This window comes from Gigantopelta aegis, chromosome 4 (assembly GCF_016097555.1).
Source record: "Gigantopelta aegis isolate Gae_Host chromosome 4, Gae_host_genome, whole genome shotgun sequence".
In the NCBI taxonomy this organism is placed as follows: domain Eukaryota; kingdom Metazoa; phylum Mollusca; class Gastropoda; order Neomphalida; family Peltospiridae; genus Gigantopelta; species Gigantopelta aegis.
The window spans coordinates 61,734,570-61,754,518 of record NC_054702.1 but is presented as its reverse complement, the minus strand read 5'-3'; the positions used below and the strand labels follow the sequence as shown (position 1 = coordinate 61,754,518).

At 35.3% G+C, this 19,949-nt stretch overlaps 1 protein-coding gene across 1 annotated transcript in view; it reads right to left on the bottom strand.

Annotated features, from left to right (window-relative positions):
* LOC121370874 overlaps positions 1-19,949 on the bottom strand; it is a 172,713-nt gene that overhangs the window by 41,522 nt on the left and 111,242 nt on the right. The window contains exons 24-29 of the mRNA XM_041496388.1: positions 11,596-11,710; positions 8,174-8,330; positions 6,285-6,348; positions 2,123-2,180; positions 932-993; positions 261-389 (exon numbers count right to left, since the gene is read on the bottom strand). Coding sequence (XP_041352322.1) covers positions 261-389; positions 932-993; positions 2,123-2,180; positions 6,285-6,348; positions 8,174-8,330; positions 11,596-11,710 — 585 coding nt within the window. The remainder of the gene's footprint in view (positions 1-260; positions 390-931; positions 994-2,122; positions 2,181-6,284; positions 6,349-8,173; positions 8,331-11,595; positions 11,711-19,949) is intronic.

Below are 19,949 nucleotides of genomic sequence, written 5' to 3'. Positions count from 1 at the left end.
TGGCCATCTTGGATTTTTGGCAGCCATATTTTATTTCACTTGAACAAGCATACAGGGCTAAAACATAGTTTATAAAATTCCTGAACTGCACTCCATTAGTTGCAATGGGCGTATTCATTAACACATGCAACATGCTAATGCACATCATTTTCAAATTTATTGAACATTAGTATTACCAACAATTTTCTTTCCAAAACAATACAGATAATCACAAATAAAAGTTGTAAATAGATAAAAAAGATAACAAGTAATAATCTGACCGGAATTTCCTTTTGGTCTAGCAACATCACTATAACCTTGCACTTATACATCCATATCATTCTCCAGAAGTCTGTAAACATGTTTATCAGTGGTGTTGGGGTGGCAATATATTCTCTTTCTTTAACACCCTGAAAATTGCCACAATATGTTTATGTTTCATGTTAACACATTTACATAAAGCATAAATTGTCTACATCAGATCTATTTAATTACTAGAATTGGCTGAGGAAGTTATTACAGAAAGTAATGTTTTATGGTAGTATATAGTCTAAGTTTAAAACAGCTAGCTGAATATTGGGTTGTATAGGAAAGAATTTTAGGATGCAGGAAAAAAAAGAAACAGAAAAAAGGAAACAGGAAAAAAAAGAAACGGAAAGAAAGAAACATCTCATATATGTTAAATTCACATTAACCCTAACAGTAACCATAACCATAACCCTAAAACAGACTATATAATCTGTTTCTTCTTTTTTCCGTTTCCTTTTTCCTTTTTTTCTGTTTCTTTCCATTACCAAATATTGGTGTGTATCTATGATAGTGTTATCCAGAATGTAAAAAAATCTTTAAAGAATTTTCCATGAATTCATATTGTAAAGGTATGTCAATCTGATAATAATAATCATTACAGGTGCACTCAATAAAGCAATGATATGGAAGAAAAATAACTCACATCAATGAAGCTGGCATTTATATAGTGTGAGTTGACACCCAGTTTCACTCGGCTCTGCTCAACTGAAACAACAATGCATATCACAAAAAACTACAATAGATGATATACAAAGTTATAATTAACGCGTATCTATAATTGCAAGGAATTATTGCATGTACGACAACCACAGTTGATATTATAAGCAACAGTAGATATCACAAGCAACTTACAACATCGCATCATCATACAACAGGCAGCTACAGCAGACCTGTAAACCTTTAGTCAGGAGAATGCAGAAGGTGTGTGTTGAACAAGTAGGAGATTTTGTCAAAAAGCAAATGTTTAAAAATGCACATGATTTAACAGTACAAAATTGCAAGTTTTAAAAAATTAGTAATTAAGTTATACGAACACTACATAATGTCATGTATTCCTGTCAACCTTAGATCTTGGATTTAAACAAACAAACAAACAAACAAAACAATATAGTTTAAAAAACAAAAATAATAATACCCAAAAATGTCTTTCTGGCAAAAACACTGTATATATTTGGTTCAGCTATAGTCATGAATATGAATGCCACTATGATACCGATCATTGTTCGGTGCGTCGAATATTCGAGTATATTGTTATACCCCTATTAAACATTAATTTTAACATTTACGGTATTACACTTACAGGTCACTTTAAATCGTTACATTCAGATTTTACTGTAATGTGGGACAGTGGTTTGGTACTAAATTAAAATCTTAATAATGCAATAAACACTTTATGTCCACTAATCATTAATAATACCTCATTACTGACATCGTGTGGAATATATTGGAATTACATGCGTACCCATTTCTGTAAGTAACTTTTTTTCAAACACAACATTTATTAATTGACAAAAATAATACCTTGAAGAGCACTCTTGTTACCAACATCTAACTGCATAAACATGCAAAACTGTCGGATGCAATTAGTGTTCATATAATTAATTGGCATTTTCGATGACTTGGCTTGATATGTGATTAAAGTTTTGACATGTATATCGCTGTTTGAGATTCAGTCTTCAGTCATTGGAGATAAAACGAATACAATATGGCATGTGATAATTGTATTTTGTAGTCTAGTGCGAAGATGTATGACCGGGAAAAAAAGGATTTTCTCCCAATCTGCTCTTCGCACCCTTGTTGAAATGCATGGCTACATTATTATAATAATACATACCTGGAATGAAGTTTAGATTTTTGTTCTTTATTTTGTTACCATCCAACTGGTTCAGTTCCTAATTGAAAAAATACAAAATGTATACACACTGAATACACAGAAAAGTGCCAAAATCTAAATGTTCTATAAATTTACACATGAAAATGAGGTATCATTTGTTATGTAACACCAAAAACATAATCCAGTGTTAAATATGTCTTTCATGAAATGTGAATTGAAATTGAATTTGGTGAATATATTTCATTAATAAATTGCAAAATAGAATTATTTTTACAGAACCTTAGTTTGGTTAATTTTATTAAAATGTAGCTCTAGAGACAGGTATTACGACTCTATAAATTTACCAGGGTTTCAAATTAACATGAAAATTAAGGTCTCCAGCAGGGTCAGTTGAAGAAAAATCTTAGTGGTCCATCTCAAATTCAACTATCCCTCCAATTATCACATTGGAATTTAACTGCACAGCTAAAATTAAAACTAAAGTGTTTTTTGTTGAATATTAACCGTTTGCGTCAAACAAAACCGATGAATTGATGTTTAACTTCATAATTAATAAAGTAAAAATTCATATAAAAACATGTTATTAAGTTTTAAACCCATAACAACTCAAAAATAAAATAAAAAATCCAGTATAAATAAACATGTTTCTTTACAAAGTACCATTAAATTAAACATATTAAATCTCATTTTCAGTACAGGGTAAAAGATAATGCAGTAGAAACAGACTAACTGTAGAACAGCGCATGCTTTAGTAAACTAGTCTGGGAGTGGCAGTTCTCTTTGTAGCGATGCAAGCAGGATTGTGGTGATGCACAAGGGGTTAAATTCCCAGCAACTGATTTCCTCGCGAGTGGCTGTTCTTCTAGATAAAGATCCATGGAATTATCCACTGTTTTGCCAAATGCCCTTTCGACTCTGCTTTATGCAGAGATACGGCCCTGAGCATGTATTACGGTTGTGTCATTCAGATTACCTTGGATATTCCATCAATTACCTTAAAACGTTTATAGTTAACCTATGCAGTTTGATGGTAATTTGTAAAGAATTTTTGTTTTAATTTACATTGCACTTTTACCCTCAATAAAATGTTATTTGAGACGGTATGGGTTTAAAACTTACAAAATTAATATGTTTTTATATGAATCTTATCTTTATTCATTATGTTGGCGCTGTCAAAATATAGAACATGTTCTATGTCTTCTGCTGCCAGATCTGTTGTTCCTGCCAACATAGACGCACGCAGTGTACTGTTTTGTCATATTCGATTCAGTATCAGTGTGTTTCTTTTTTAACTAGTACCATACTCGACAGACACTAAAATTGATGGTCGGACTACCTTTGTAAAAATGCTTAGTCGTCCTTAGCCAATAAAAGTCGCCATGGGCGACTGCTAATTTTCAACCCTGATTCAACCAAACTGCTAATAATTTGTTGTGAGTTTAAAGTCTGTAATCCCTAACATGTTACCAAATGAGTAAGCTAGAACATTCAATATGATGAATAAATATGTACTACTTACAAGATATAACCAAACGGCTAAAATTTGTTTTTACAATAAACTGACCAAATCGTGATTCAGTAAGCTATACTATCCTGTAATAAAATATTGTGGCCCTAACTGTTTGGTTTGTGTTAGTGCATATGGGTCATGTCTAACTGTAGATTATTTCAGCTCTCTCATTTAAATAAAAATCTATCACTGCATGTGTCAATTAGTGGGTTAAATTAGGGTACTTATAGATTTCTATTTTACTTTTCACTGAAATTATCCCTTTGTTGTAAAAATGTATTGAATATGTTTCACGTTAAAATTCATTCAGGCATCATACTACCTGTGGTAATAATTTTTGTAAATTATTTTTGCCAATTTTCATCACCATAGGAAGACCAGAATTGACAACAAATTAAAATGTGTTAGCCTTTTATAATTGGTGCATAAAAAGGTTGAAAAAAACCCAAATGTGAGAGCATATCATCATCGTAAGGATTTGAACACATGTGTAGAGGCCTGAAATGTCCCAGATGGAACATCTTGATCAATGACATGCCATACAAAATAAGTTTTGACTGCCATATAAAATAAACATATTAAACATTACTTTGTGATAATTGTTTTAACCATTTAAAAGCATTTGAAATCTTTCAAACTGGACATGCACGATTGTAGTGCTTCTGTTTGAGATTCGAAGGACCTACCCTTTTCCCTTTAAAATACTCTTCTCTTTTTAAAAAAAATCCTATAAAACCGTTAAACTGACATACCTTTGGGGACGGATTGGTTTGTATAATGATGAAACGAACACTTACTTTGATTACAAGTAACACAAGTTGTATATGTATACTAAAAAAAAAAAAAAAACCCACACACAAAACAAACCCCTAACACATTCTGGGCATCATCATATTGTGGACATTTTTGTGATTGGTGTGTATTAAGCAAAAAATAATCTTGTTTTCAGATGCATGTACATGGGTGGTGGTGGTGGTTCAGTGTGATAAGCAATTCTACATGGTTATTAAAAAAGGATTGGTTATATATCAAGTCTCTTAGAAATTAATTATGATTATTATATCAGGTCACTAGGAAATATGAAATATGAAGACTTAAGTTAATCAGTTTTAAATTATATAATTGTTATATGTTGTGTGTGCATATTTTGTTTTGCTGAACACTAACCTGCATCACAGTATGCGAAAGAAATAAAATTAACTTTAATCAAACTATTCGTCCACCCACCATTTTTTTTTTTATCATCTATCTTTTCGTAGGAGTTTATATTGTTTAACCCTGATTCTTTGGAGTAGTTTCAAGAAACTTCTGAGATAAAACAAAATTACATACATGTATTTAATTCTGTTGGTTTCTTTTTACCGGTAATTAAAATTAACGACGGTTAACATTGAATATTTCAGTCTGTCTTATCATAGAGATTTGAAAGAATAGTCTTAAAATTATTCTTTTTAAAATTAAAATTTAACTAAAAGTTAGTTTTCTCCTGAAGTTATGATTCCCCACACCTGAAACATGATTCTCTAGGGTAGTCTTTAAAATCTAATTAAGCACTAAAAACACAAAATGTTTACATTAATAAACAATAGCTAATTACATAAAAGATCTGCCTATTCAGACTACATGTATATAAATTATTATTATTATTATTTTTTATTTTTTCCAGCAGAATTCCATCTGAATGTTTGATAACATACCAAGATGACACTGAACAGGACATAACTGAAGAAAATTGATGTGAGAAAATCAAATCTAACATTTGGAAATATATATATATATATATATATATATATATATATATATATATATATGCCTACTATTGAAATATAATAGTGGTCCGCATTGGGGAAAATGAAACATACCACTTTGCAGGGCTCAAATTTAAGAATTTGTCACCCATGGCAATATTTTTATTGCCGGGGGTGAAACGGTCTATCATTAGCAATTTTAAGCCTGCCTACGTCAATTTAAAAAGAACTGTGGCTTTTGCAGCAAATAAATAGACTGAAAGGTTATTTTGTTGTATGTAGACATATTTCCAATATCGGCTGATGATGTATACACCACACTGGCGTAGGAAGCTGGTGTGTGTGTGTGTGTGTGTGTGTGTGTGTGTGTGTGTGTGTGTGTGTGTGTGTGTGTGTGTGTGTGTGTGTGTCAAAGGGGGCATGTGCAACTTTTCACATATTTTGCTTTATATTTGCTTTATAATAGTGTAAAAGTGTGTGAATATAAAAGTGTGCCGCCCACTTTTTGGCACCTTCCAGCTGCACCAGGTGTCAGAGCCGGTTTAAGAATCTGCAGGGCCTGTAACACAATTAACAGTGGGGTCCCTTCCCAGGATATATATTTTGCATCCCCCTCGGAGAAAGGGGAAAAATGACCTGGGGAAAATAAATGTAAACATTACCGCAGGGCCCCTGAAGCGCGGGGCCCGTAACACGTGATATGTATTTGCTACTAGAATAAACCGGCTCTCCAAAGGTGTTTTAGGAGCTTTCCTGATAGCAGTAATTTTTATCAAGCGACACCATCGGTGATGCTCCCGACCCACAGCCATGTAATGTTGAAGGGAATGGTGCCCTTTATTGTAAAAATGCCGAATACACGTAACATGTAGCACAAAGATATATGTTCATGTACAAAACTTACATTCCATTCATTGTTAATCTCTGGTTTATCCGCATAGTCCTTCAACAAATCTGGTGCAACTGGTCTGCAACAAATATAGAATTATATTTTGACTCACAATATACCAATGCAAGAGGTAAACATCCCCCATTATAGCCAACAAAATTAGAGAAACCCAACAGCCCTTTGAATCAATGCCTTCGACTGACGTCGTCACATTTAATAAAAACATTCCAAATAAAACGGCATAGATTGGCAACATCCAACAGGCACATGACGTTCTATATAGAGGTCAAATAATTATGTAGAATATTTTGTTTTAACACGATTTTCAATGGTCAGGGAACAATCAACAGTATATTTACCTGTCGACATATTTAAAATAATAATAATAATAATAATAATAATAAAAACAAACAAAAAACAAACAAAACAAACAAACAAATCCCAAAGAAACAAATATTCACATGGAATGAACAATGTGCTGGGCCCGTATTTTGAAAGCCATCTTATCTGTGATATATTGTAAATCCGTCATAATTTGTGACTGCGGCAAACGTCTTAGCCTATTTTCGAAATTGTCGTAACTGCACAATATCAATTCATAAATACATATATCATAGATCCTACGACAGGTTGTTGCTACCTGTCACAGACTAGAATCCAATTAGCCCGAGTACTCTGACTGTCAGAGAGCTAGATGGACATTTGGACATTCTTATTACAGTCAGAGACCAAGCTATGTAATTTTCTTCCAATCGCTGCCCACCACAGAGTAGTTACACATTCCCGTTCTAATACCACAACAATCCTGTGTTTGACGTCAAATACATTTACATCGATCATTTTCGAGTTCCTTGATTTGACAAAAATCAGATATTAATCACTAATATACACACTACGGAAAGAAACCCGACAGCACCCACATTCAGCTAAGCTTCGGTAAACTTCGGACAGCAGAATTCTAAGTTCGCCGAACTATATTGTGACGTAGCGTCATATGATCGCCCACTCAGCCATTCCATCTTCCAGGGGCCTTCTCATACGGTAATATGACAAGTGCCCGACAATCACAATAAACACCCAGGTTTGTTTTGTTTAAGGACACCACAAGAGCACATTGATTCATTAATCATCGGCTATAGGATGTCAAATATTTGGTAATTTGATCAGTGTTAGAGAGGAAACCCGCTACATTTTCCATTAGTAGCAAGTGATCTTTTATATGCATCATCCAACACAGGACAACACATACCACGACCTTTGATATACCAAAGTGGTACACACGCGCGCGCGCGTCAGTATGATGAGAGGTATAACTGTCCAAATGTCCGTCTAGCTCTGTTACAGTCAAGAGTAAATTACTAGCATTAAGTGTGTACCAACTAGGCCACTGAACTCTGTTGACTGTTCATAACAAGTGCATTGTTGAACCGTGGCTAAGGTGCAGTATGTATGGATGTCTTATTTTAAGCAAAATGTTCAACATACACTCCTACTAGTCTATGGTCGGCCTGATGATGAGATATGTGTAGATATACATATAGAGAGGTCTGTTAGAGATAGTTTAATAAAATTTTCTTTGTAATTTATATTGATAAAATACACTACCCTTTTCTGGTGCCGAGTGGCCTAACCCAAAAGAAAAAAAAAACTATACCGATTTACTTTGGTTATATAATACAATGTATATATCATATAATAGATAGCTTATCGAATCATTTGTAATTTTTTAAATACATAACGTAATGCCATCTCATAGATAAGTATTTTACATTGGCCATTTAGTTGCACTTCGTACTTGTTGTATAAAGATTCAAGTGTTTCATATAGGGTATTTAACTAAAATCTATACTAGCCCCGAATGTGGCATTTTGAAGGGGTCTTGAAAACATTTAAGCAACACATACCGATTTAACACGATCTCTGCTCTCGCATTCCTTGGCTTCTCTGGAATGGAGTTTACATATGTGTGCATGATGTAAAGATCTTTCAAACATACGTTTTCTATGGAATACAAATCTTCATCTTCAGTTTTAATAGGGGTGACACCTTCGGAAGCCATAGCTGTAAAATATAATTGTGTGCTATATATATATATATATATATATATATATATATATATATATATATGTGTGTTACTGTGTATTAGCCGACTCCGTGAATAAGCTGGTGCCACTTTTATGTAGTTAAACCAAACAAAACTATAGATATATCGAGATAATGTCAGAATATTGCAATGTCAGTCAATCCCTGGTATTGGTTTTGGTGAACACAAACCTCGATCGCATGGACATCGCTAGCTCATAAATGTAGTTTCATTTTTATAAAGACGGTGTTCATATTATTTAACATCCACGATAGATAATTACAGTCATGAAAACTACCTCTTCCGTTGTTTATAAGTGGTGACATCCCTAATAAAATGTATTTTTTTAAATTATTTCTAAGGAGTTGCAGAATAAATAATGACGGTTAAAGTAAAAATCATCAAATATGACTCACAACTGAGAACAATATCATAAACAATCATAAAAAGACTTAATGACCATTCTGATCATGTGGCCCATTTGGCGCCAAATTCTGCTTCTACTAGAAAGTAGCTTTAACTAAAAATTGTTGACAGTAGATATAAAATACATTTGTTTTCATTTCCCAGATAGAATACAACTTGTATTGTGTGTATCAAATAAACAAATGGACACTGGTATGGGACTTAATGCATAGCTAGAGGCTGTTAACAATGCGTGTGTGTGTTTTTGTGTGTTTGAGTGTGTGTGTGTGTGTGTGTGTGTGTGTGTGTGTGTGTGTGTTTGTGTGTGTATGAGTGTGTGTGTGCGTGTAATAGACAGACATAATTTATTAAAACCTCACCTTAGGTACATCACACATTTACAAAACAAAACAAACATAAAAGTACATGATCGAAGCCAATCCTTATCGAATTATGAAAGACCGTATAGTTATGTACAATTAAAATAATAATAATAATAATAATAATAATAATAATAACAATATTGTGTATATAAAAAATCTCTATGATGTTATAAAATATTAAAAAAAACCCCAGGTTTTGGCTGTTAAAAGTGCAAGGTTAGGCTCTGACATTAAAACACATAACTTTTCTAAATCAGGTAACGACACAAACGTTTTACAACATAACTGTTGGAACAAATTAAAACGAAGATCCTCATATAACGGCACTCCTATATCGGCTTGGCATTAAAATGGACACATTGAATAACACAAAAACTATTCTTTAACAAATGATATGTTCTTAGTTTTTCTGTATTCTGTAAAATAGCTTCTGCCCAAGGCACTGAGAGCTGATCACCATATTGTCCTAATTAAGTTTCTAAATACAGTTTGACAATTGTTTGAGGTGGGCGGAATTTGGAAAAAAAAAGCCATTTAGTAAAGTCAACGCGAGCGCGGACCAAATAGCAGACACTTCGCAAACTTGAAGTAACACCGAGTGGGAGCCGTGTTCTGATTGGCTGAATTTCGATTCCTCGGTGAAGCCTGTTTTTTACCCAAGTCTACAAAGAGTAACTGCCTCCAAAAACATGCCTGGACTCTAAAATTTAACCCAAAATAGTTAAGACTGCTCGGCCAAAAAGGTTTTAAGGTGATTTTGAGCAATTGATCGGGCGCCAAAATAAAATGCGTTAGACTATTTATAAAAAAAATAAACATAAGAATTTTTAACTGCTTCTAAAACCTTTAAAGTCTAACTAGCCCAATAAAGGAGGTTGGTACCTGTCCTAGGAAAGGTTGGTGTCTAGGGGGATCCGATGTAGTCGGTGGTCTCAAGATGCTGGAGGAACTGCCGATAATCGGAGTCTGCTAAGGTCTTGGTGATTGGACGGTAGTGTGGACCCGCGACGGTTTTGAGGACTCGGTGTAATGTCGGGTTGTCCATCTCCGATAGCAGTAGACCTTGGTTGAATCTTCCGTTCCGGCGGATGGTTACGCATACAGCGCTTTGTCCCTCCCACATCTTGAGTCGGTGCACAGCGAATTCCCCCTCGTTGCGTCCGTCTGGTAGAGGTTGGTAGGCCTGTTCTTTTGGATGGCGTGAGGTTCGTCTTAACCAGCTGTTGATATCGCTGTTGGAGACGGCCGGCCTGCAATGACCACTGCTCCACTGGTTTTGTCCCCGGCTGCGGCGGTTGAGAGGGGCGACTTGGCCTGGCTGGAGTGGCACTCGGAGGAGTGTTCGCCTTCCTCTTCACAACAGGTCCTTTCCGGGCCTGCGCCTCAACGGGTGTCGTCGACTGGATCGGCGACACATCCAGAGGCGCTTGAGTAGGTTCGGGTGCAGGTGGCCGATCGAACGGAGTGACACAGATGGCTGTGTCCAGCTCGTTCAGTTCGTCCTCTTCCTGAGGGACAGAAGCCGAGACAGCCGGGGCCGGAACCTCTTCCATCTTGGTCGTCTTCCTCGGTTGAGTGGCGTTGGGCGGTCTAACAGAAGGAGTCGCCGCCGGCGGTTTAGCCACCGGTTTTGACCCCCCCCCCCCCCTGCGCCGCCGCTGGCGCACGTCTCCTTTTCCTCCACCTTCCTTTCTTCTGTATGCGGTCTCCGTACACCAAGGTCACGGTTGCCCATGACCCGGTGTACGAGACGCGATACTCAATCAGGCTTCCATACGTTGCAATTAGTCCCCCCAGGTGGGGGGGGGGGGGGGGGTAATTGCACAGCACACTCGACAACGTCTGGTTGGATTGGCTGCATATTTGAAAAAAGCAAGAATCGACTGGAAAACACTGCCTGAATTTCGCAGAGGGGCATCCTATTTAACAGCAACCTACAGGGATCACACCGCTATTTCAGCCAATGAGCGACGTGTAGGCGACGAGTTTAGTTCTATGAAAAAGAGTACCTATTTCACTCTTTCCGTGGCGTGGGGGAGGGGGGAGCCTGGGGTGGTGGAAAGGGGACCATACCCCCCCCCCCCAATCAAACCTTTTTTTTTTTAAACTATTACATTTTATAAAATCATACGTACATACATATATAATGTGTCCCCCCACCCCCCCAATATAAAATCAATGGCCTTGATCAATATATTTAATACTATTTTTAAACGCGTATTTATATGTACATATAGGCCTATGTGTTGTTGTTTTTAATAATAATGGCAATCCATTAATTATTTAAATGTTATTCAGTTAATATTAATTAGTATTTTTTCTTACGTCATTTTGGCAAAGGATATAACTCATGAAAAATTAATTCGACACAACGGCAATTTCGATATAACGACAAAGTTGCTAATCAATTGTGATATTGCGACTGTCGCTAAACAAAATGTTCCCTGATACTTACAATCAACAAAACACCACGACACAGGACGAAATTTAGGTAACTCGAAGGAGTCAACAGGCCTCTCACAACTTGTAGCTCCGTCCTCTTCGGTCTTATCAAGTTCAGCATTTCTTTTCTGTAAACAGGAAATTCATCGTAAAATTAAGACCTACACCCGCGGTGCATTTCACATCTGTGTGTTTTACCCATGTTTACAAAAATCACGCTGTCTGCATGGGTTAACTGCAGATCTGGAAAGGGATTGATTACACTTCATCACTTTGTAGTTGAAACTCGTTACCGGGATATTATTAACACAAGCGTATGGAATTTGAGATCAACTACATCCCCCCCCCCCCCCCCCCCCCCCCTACACAAAGTCTGTAGCAAACCATCGGATGCGGGCAAAAATGATGGAGATGCTTGGGAAAAATGAGCAGGCCTGAAAACATTCAATCATGTATTTCCATAATAAGAACATTCCTCCCTTATTTTCTATTTCTATGAAATATTAACGACAATAAATACTGGGTTAGACGTTAGTTAGCCCATCCGTATAGCCAAATATAACAATTTACTGAGCCTGAAGGCGAAACGGGGAAAATCTGTCCCGTTATAGATGATACCGGTCCGCGCCGTTGTAATTCCGATTACGTCACAACCGACTGCGAGTGCGTTCATCAGTCTCTATCTAAGCTCTTGAGTCGCCATAATGTAGAGTAATTAGACCGCTGTCTCCAAAATATTCTAAGCCTGTGGGTGGGGTGTCTATTGTCGTAAGAAATAGAAAATAAGAGAGAAATTTTCCCCTTTCTATTTAAAAAAAACACTGGATACTTTAACACACCTGTAGGATGGTGGGAGCCTAGGGTATTAGAACGGATTGTTATCAAAGTTTCCCTAGTTAATAAACAACCCTAAAAAGGAGGATCAGATCGGAAACCCCAAAACGTATATAATATGTACATCAACTGTAAACAGTAACTTGTTATTATTTTTATCCTGAAGACCACAAAAATTACGGGGAAAGCTATTATTTCTGCCACATGGTACGATGACCTAGAGGTCAAATGAGCAATTTTTTAATGTAGCTATGCGTGTGACGTCAGTTGTGTTGATAAGACACCATCACTAGAAATAACTACTGTTAGTGAAGTGTTTGCGAAACATCTCAATGCACTACATGCAGGAAGAAAGGCTTTCATACAGGCAGAAAAGTCCGAACAGGTGCGAAGGGCTATTTGACACCAGATTAGATCGTTAGATGTTGCTTACCAAACATTTCATAAAGTAAAGTGTACTAAACACAGGATATTCATGGTGTTGTTCTTGGCCAAGATGGCAAAGTTGTGTTTGTTAGACATAGAAGTATATATGTGAGAGTTCATTCCTGTAGGCTTGTAAAAACTGGAGACGAATTCCTTCAACTGAAATATACTGAACAATCAGTCGTTAGTGATCAGTCTGTTATTGACTCAGCTGATCATACAGATATTGAAAATGACAGTAAAGAAAGAAAGAAAGAACAGGGTTCATACACTTCAAATGGTTTCATTTTCCAGGACTTTTAAGGGCTATTTTCGTTCATTTTCCAGGACTATTTTACCTTTTTCCAGGGGTCTGAATATATGACTTGGAAAGAAGTTTTTGTTTAACGACACCATAGCAGATTGTTTAGTCAGTGGCTGCTATGTCTCCAACATACAATACTTGTTACACACGGTCTACAGTAGTCACACCCCACTCTGGATATCATATAACTTTTGGATGGTAAAGTTGTAAACTAAAACTGTTGAAATAAAATATTTTATTAACTACATTTGTTGTACATTGTACAAAACAGTGATATAAACATGTATCTAATACTCAAATAGAATACATATATATACACACACATTTATATATATATATAAAAATTATTTTTTAAAAATTTATATGTATATATATATATATATATATATATATACACAGAAACAAGTATGAAACAGCTCAGAACGTTTATAATTACTGGTGTGATCTAAACCGGTTTTGTCCACGCCTCCTTATGTAAATTAGTTGTCAATTAAATCCTTGCAGCTAAAGCTCAGCTGCTAAATCAAAGCGTGTTGCACGTGCGCCTTCTGAAATATACATCTTCTTTGTTTTGGCTTGGCTCAAGTAGATCGAATAAACATAGGCGACACCACCAAAAGAAACAAGTGTAACAATGTTATACACTGTTACGATTGTTGAAAGGAGACCTTTGCAAATCTCTATGGTGTTAAACTCATTCTTAATCTCACATTACATCGATGGGGTTTATTTAAAGATATGGGCTTCTTTCCGGTCAAATGATTAATCATGGTCACGACTCGCCGCACAGGATTCAGACCCAAGCGGTGGGCCATTGTTAAAGCGATAGCTCACTTTGTGAGGTGTTAATTCCTACTTAATTATACACTGTTTAATTAACGTTTACGAGCTAAATGGATTTATTCAGTTACTCGAATTTGTCGGGATTTAACAGGTCCATAAAATTATTTACATGCCAGTAGTCAACTTATATGACGTCAGACGCGTGCTTGTTTTTCTAAAAATAACATTTTTTAGCCACCTGTCGTTAAACGAACACTTTCCGTTAGGCATTTTCGCAGAAGTGATTTACACATCTACCCGTTTTTCTTTTTTTTAATGTCATACTGGTATATATTTTTTATCCGGATTCCATGCATGAAGAATTGTGTCGCCATCTCAATTAAGATTATCTACTCGTGCTCTAACGAGCACCACTACTCCTATCTATAGACCAAATAAACCAACACAGTATTTCCTGCTCAATAACTGACCAATGGCAGTCGACCTCATTATAATCATCGATGCGTTTAGGTATTGTTTTTGTGGGGGGTTTTCTTTCTTTCTTTTGGGGGAGAGGTACCTAAGTCAAACGCGATTATTTATGTATTTGTAACATCACTAAAAAAAAATTAGAAACAAAATTTCGAATTTCCAGGACTTTCCAGGAGGTAAACTGACTTTTCCAGGACATTTAAGGACTTTCCAGGGTAAAAAAAAAAATTAACCACTTTCCAGGGTTTTCCAGGATGCGTGCGAACCCTGAAGAAAGAAATGTTTTATTTAACGACGCACTCAACACATTTTATTTACGATTATATGGCGTCAGACATATGGTCAAGGACCACACAAATTTTGAGAGGAAACCCGCTGTCGCCACTACATGGGCAACTCTTTTCAATTAGTAGCAAGGGATCTTTTATTTGCGCTTCCCACAGGCAGGGTAGCACAAACCATGGCCTTTGTTGAACCAGTTATGGATCACTGGTCGATGCAAGTGGTTTACACCTACACATTGAGCCTTGTGGAGCACTCACTCAGAGTTTGGAGTCGGTATCTGGATTAAAATTCCCATGCATCGACTGGGATCCGAACCCAGTACCTACCAGCCTGTAGATCGATGGCCTACCACGACGCCACCGAGACCGGTGAAAATGACAGTAATGCAGATAAGATACATGTGCCTTTTAGAGACGACGACCACACAGCTGAATGAACAACACAGTGAACCTTCTGGTACTTCTTGTGAGACAAATGTAAAGAAACTGAAACCATTGCCTAATTAAGGTAAACAGTAAAATTAGATACTTACCTGTGGGAAGCGATACATGGATACAAATTGAGCTTATAAGTAGGGGTGGCAAAACGACTGGAAGAAATCGTTCTAATTTCAATGTCCATGATCAAGGTGATTCAGTTGTAAAAGGGCTTAACTTTGAAACTGGTGTTAAAAAGTGGAAAATTGATGAAATTAATTAGTGCAAATAAGTCAAATGATGCATATAATAATGAACAAAATGTTAATGTGTTTTTTATTCCATCTTCTTGTCATGGTGAACATGTAATGAAATGTGCTAAAATGTATGAACTTGACAACTGTCAAACATTTCATGTGTATCATGAAGTCAGTGACATGTATGTCAACCCATTGGGTAATTACGAAAAAAAATTGTCAATGAGAATAATGAAGCAAAAGCTAGATTTATTGGTTTGTGGTTTTGAAGAAGAAACGGTGCAAAATGTCCCCTACTGCATTGAAAGAAACTGTACAAAATATATTAGCAGTGTCATCATTATTCTTGTGGGAATGTAAAACTATTGATATTTAAGCTGCATTTGTACAAGGTCATGCGACTGACAGAAATACTTGTGTAAAAATTCCGGCAGAAGCCGATTCTGATGGTAAACTGTGGAAGCTCAAGGAATGTATATATAGTTTAAATGACACATCAATAACTTGGTATTTTAGTGTGTTGAATGGACTTTAAAAACTTGATTGCAAACAGTCAACATTTGATGCAGCGTTGTTTTGTTGGTTTTATAACAAATCTCTTGCAGGTCTGTTTCTTATGCATGTTGATGATTTTATTTGGTCAGGGACAGAGTATTTTGCAAAAGTAGTGAGTCGCAGATTTCAGACAATATTTCAAATTGGTAAACAAACAAAGGGTACTTTTAAATATATACGACTTGAAATAATTTTTTTAAAACCTGACTGCATTATTAATGATCAGTGTTCATATGTATATAGTTTATCAACTATTTCAGTGAGTGTCGTTAGAGCATCACATAAATTTAAACCACTGAACAAAGAGGAGATAACTCAGTTACGTAGTACTATTGGACAAATCAGTTGGGTTAGTAGCCATATTAGGCCAGATATGTGTTTTCATAGATTAGAACTTAGTATGGGGTTCAAGATACTAAAGTTGAAGACATCTTAAAAGGAAATAAGGTTGTAAAACAAATTAAGTCCAAAAGTTGTTTTATTAAATTTCCAAATATAGGGAATATTTATAGTGATCTGAGGCTAAGAATGTTATGTAATGCATCATATGCTAATTTAAATTATGTTTCCAGTTCAAGGTTTTTTTTTATCATTATTATTAAAAACATGTTTTTTAGTTTTCTCGATTGGACCAAACAATGAGTGTTTTCCTCTTTTCTGAAACGTGAACAAGATCCATAGAGTTGCAAGACACACCTTAGCTACTGAAACACTTGCATAGTAGATAGACTTGATGCTACCTTTTATTTGGGACATCTTATCAGTGAAATTTTGTTTGACAAACACTAAAAACAATATAATTCCTATTGACTGTTTCATTGACAATTGGCTTTTTTTACAATAAAGGGACCAATTCATGATTCAATATGGTATGCTATCCTACAATGAAATAATGTGGCCCAACACATCACTGTTTGGTTTCTGTTGAGGCGTATGGGTCACACCTAACTGTGCGGGGTATTTCAGGTATCTGATTTCAATACAAGTTGCACATCCAGTCAATTAATGGGTCAAATTAGGGTTCCATTTTAATTATCACTGACATCATCCCTTTCTTGTAAAAATGTATCGAACATGTGTTATGTTAAAATGACATTGGTTTGCAGATAATTCAATTCTCTTTAAAATGATAGTTATTTGATAAAAATTGGTCATCATGTTCAAAAGTTATTGCAATTTATGTAAATGTACTAGTTCATTATGCTTTTTTTCAAAGACAGTCTATACACCTCATGCTATATAGACATTTAGGTTTTAAAAAATTAAGTGAATTTAAGTCATGGTGTACTGGATGTTTTCACAAATAATTACTATTCATGATTTAAGAATAAAAAGTGCAATATTTTTAATGTTAAAAACATTTCACAAAATTAAGGCAACTTGTAGGTTTGTCACAATCTGTAGTGTACGTAACCATCTAATAATGTTTTACTTGATCAATAGAAGTCTACATCCAATTAAGATTTACAAGTCAGATGTACGGAGAAACTCTGCAAAGTAATAGGAATGTGAAGTAGCTCAAGGATTTGAAAATAATACAAACTGAATGTGCATTTGTAGTGTTTGTAACTGTAGTGTCCGTAACCTTTCAAAAAGCATCATTTTAAATTTAGATACTTTATAAACAGAATACCAAAATATGTACTTAAATTATCGTGTATTTTATTTTGTAAGGCTACAACGTGTTAAAATTAGAACAAACGTAAATAATATAGCTGAATTGGACATTTTTATTTCATCCAGCATTCACCGATAAAAATAATAAAATTATGATTAGCAGGACATTCCTCATGCTGAAAATATTTCCGAATTGCGTTGGAGTGTTTAGCTAATTTTTAACTTGCATAACCAATTAAGTTCACAGTGAGACATAACATTGAAGATATAATTCAACCAATAACATACTACTAGGGGTGCTTTACATTCAGTAAAGATTATCTGTAGTGTCCATAACCAGGGTTAAAAATTCGCGCAAATCTCCGAATCCGATTCGCGCAAGCATAAAACATCTGAAATCATTTTGATTCGCGTGAAATATTTTCAAAAATTTATTAAATTGAATAATCAGTCTGGTTATCAAATTTCAGTTTAAACTGACTTGAAAAATGTAGCATACATTCAAATCTGTACATGTTAGAAACATTGGGTTATCGAGACTGGTCTGGCCTGGAGCCAAGCGGTGGTTGGCCCATTTCTATGAACCAATATTAATTGCCAACGAAGATAACCGAAAGGAACATGTTAGTTCAGTTCTTACATAATAACAATAGACAGTAATTTAGTGTGTCAAATTTAGTAATATATCAAAGATTTCTAAGGTAGTTCGCTAATATTATGTTCCTAATCTTGAGTTACTTGCTCTTTTCGATCAATACATCGTTTTGTCGGTTGTGGAAATGTGCTTTAGTAATATTCATACCAACATTGAACCAATGCGCAAAATGCATCGCCAAAGTATCCAATGCACTGTTTACGAATAAGCCATCTTTGAAAAGTAAGCTGGTAAGACACCTAAACAAAAACTGACTGTAAAGAAAAAATGGAACCATTAAGAACTGAAAAAACAAAAAACAAACCAGTTTTAAATTACTGGTGTAAAGAAATAAATGAAACGTATCAGTTCGTTTTTGACAGCACCGATCAAAAGGTAACGCATGCCACGTGTAACGTTTGTTAAAAACACTTTAAACGTATTGAGACATTGTACAGGGGGGAAATTGTTCAAGACGTGAAAGCTTATGGACAGCATGGATTTCATGCTCTGGAGAGAGAATCTCACGTCTTAACAAAGTGTAAATTCCTAGACATAAAAACCTGGCCGTCTGAAAATTTCTGCAATGATGTTGAATCTCTCATAGAACACGTCAGCGTCCCACATCAGAATGCTGAAGCTGCTGTGTCAATGAATGTAAAGACCTCAAATCATTTTATGGTTCCCAAATAAATCACTTAAAGTCAATGACCAATGGTTTACAGATCAAGTAGAAAACGATTTCTGAATTTTCGCAAACTGATTGAAGTATTACTCTGCTTACCCTTGTCAACTGTAGTGGTTGAACGAGGTTTTTCAAGCCTTCGCAGAATTATAAGTGACCGGAGGTCAAGTTTGGGACATTAAACTGACAGGTAAATATTTTGTAAATATCTATTTAATGATACTCTACTTAATTTAGCATTTACTTATTTGGGCTCTCATTGATGTACAAGGTGGTGTTTACTCTTGAAATTAAAAGAAAGATGTCCGTAAACAGGTGATTTTTGCACATTATTGGAACAGACTATAACACATTTTGATCAACATGTGTCAGTTTCATTTACCCTTAAACAAACTTTTAATTTAAAACTGCAAGTTAACCGAGTATTTTGAATTGCAGCATAAATTATTAATTATGATCATCATATTTAGTTAATATAAATTCAATATAAGTACATTAGAAATTTACACAATCTTGCAACCGCTTAAAGGTGCTATATCGTAGTTATATGTGAGCATCTGTTTGTGATAAAGATTCTGCAATAAAAATGTATTTTCTACTAGTAGATAACATTATTTTGTTAGAATCATTTATGGGCATATAGTTGAAGGTGTAGTCTTTAAATTTTAAAGCAAAATTTAATTAATTTTTTTTATTTGCAATAGCTGTCATTATGCAACTCGGAGATAGGACATTTAATACATAGCACCTTTAATACTGGTATAATAGATCACATACGCAACGAGATAGGACCTTTAATACATAGCTCCTTTAATACTGGTATAATAGATCACATACTCAACAGTTTTGCTCCGACGTTACTTAGAAATGTCTTATTTTGGAGAGGGATAGAGGTAAACCGTCACCAGAGTCACTCTGGTCCCTCACATATTGCAATAGCAATGAAATTGACAAATTTTGTATAGTGTGTTCCAATAAAGAGCACAAATCACCTGTTTACTGACATCTTTCTTTTAATTTCAAGAGTAAACACCAACTTGTACATCAATGAGAGCCCAAATAAGTAAATTCTAAATTCGACAGAGTATCATTAAATAGAT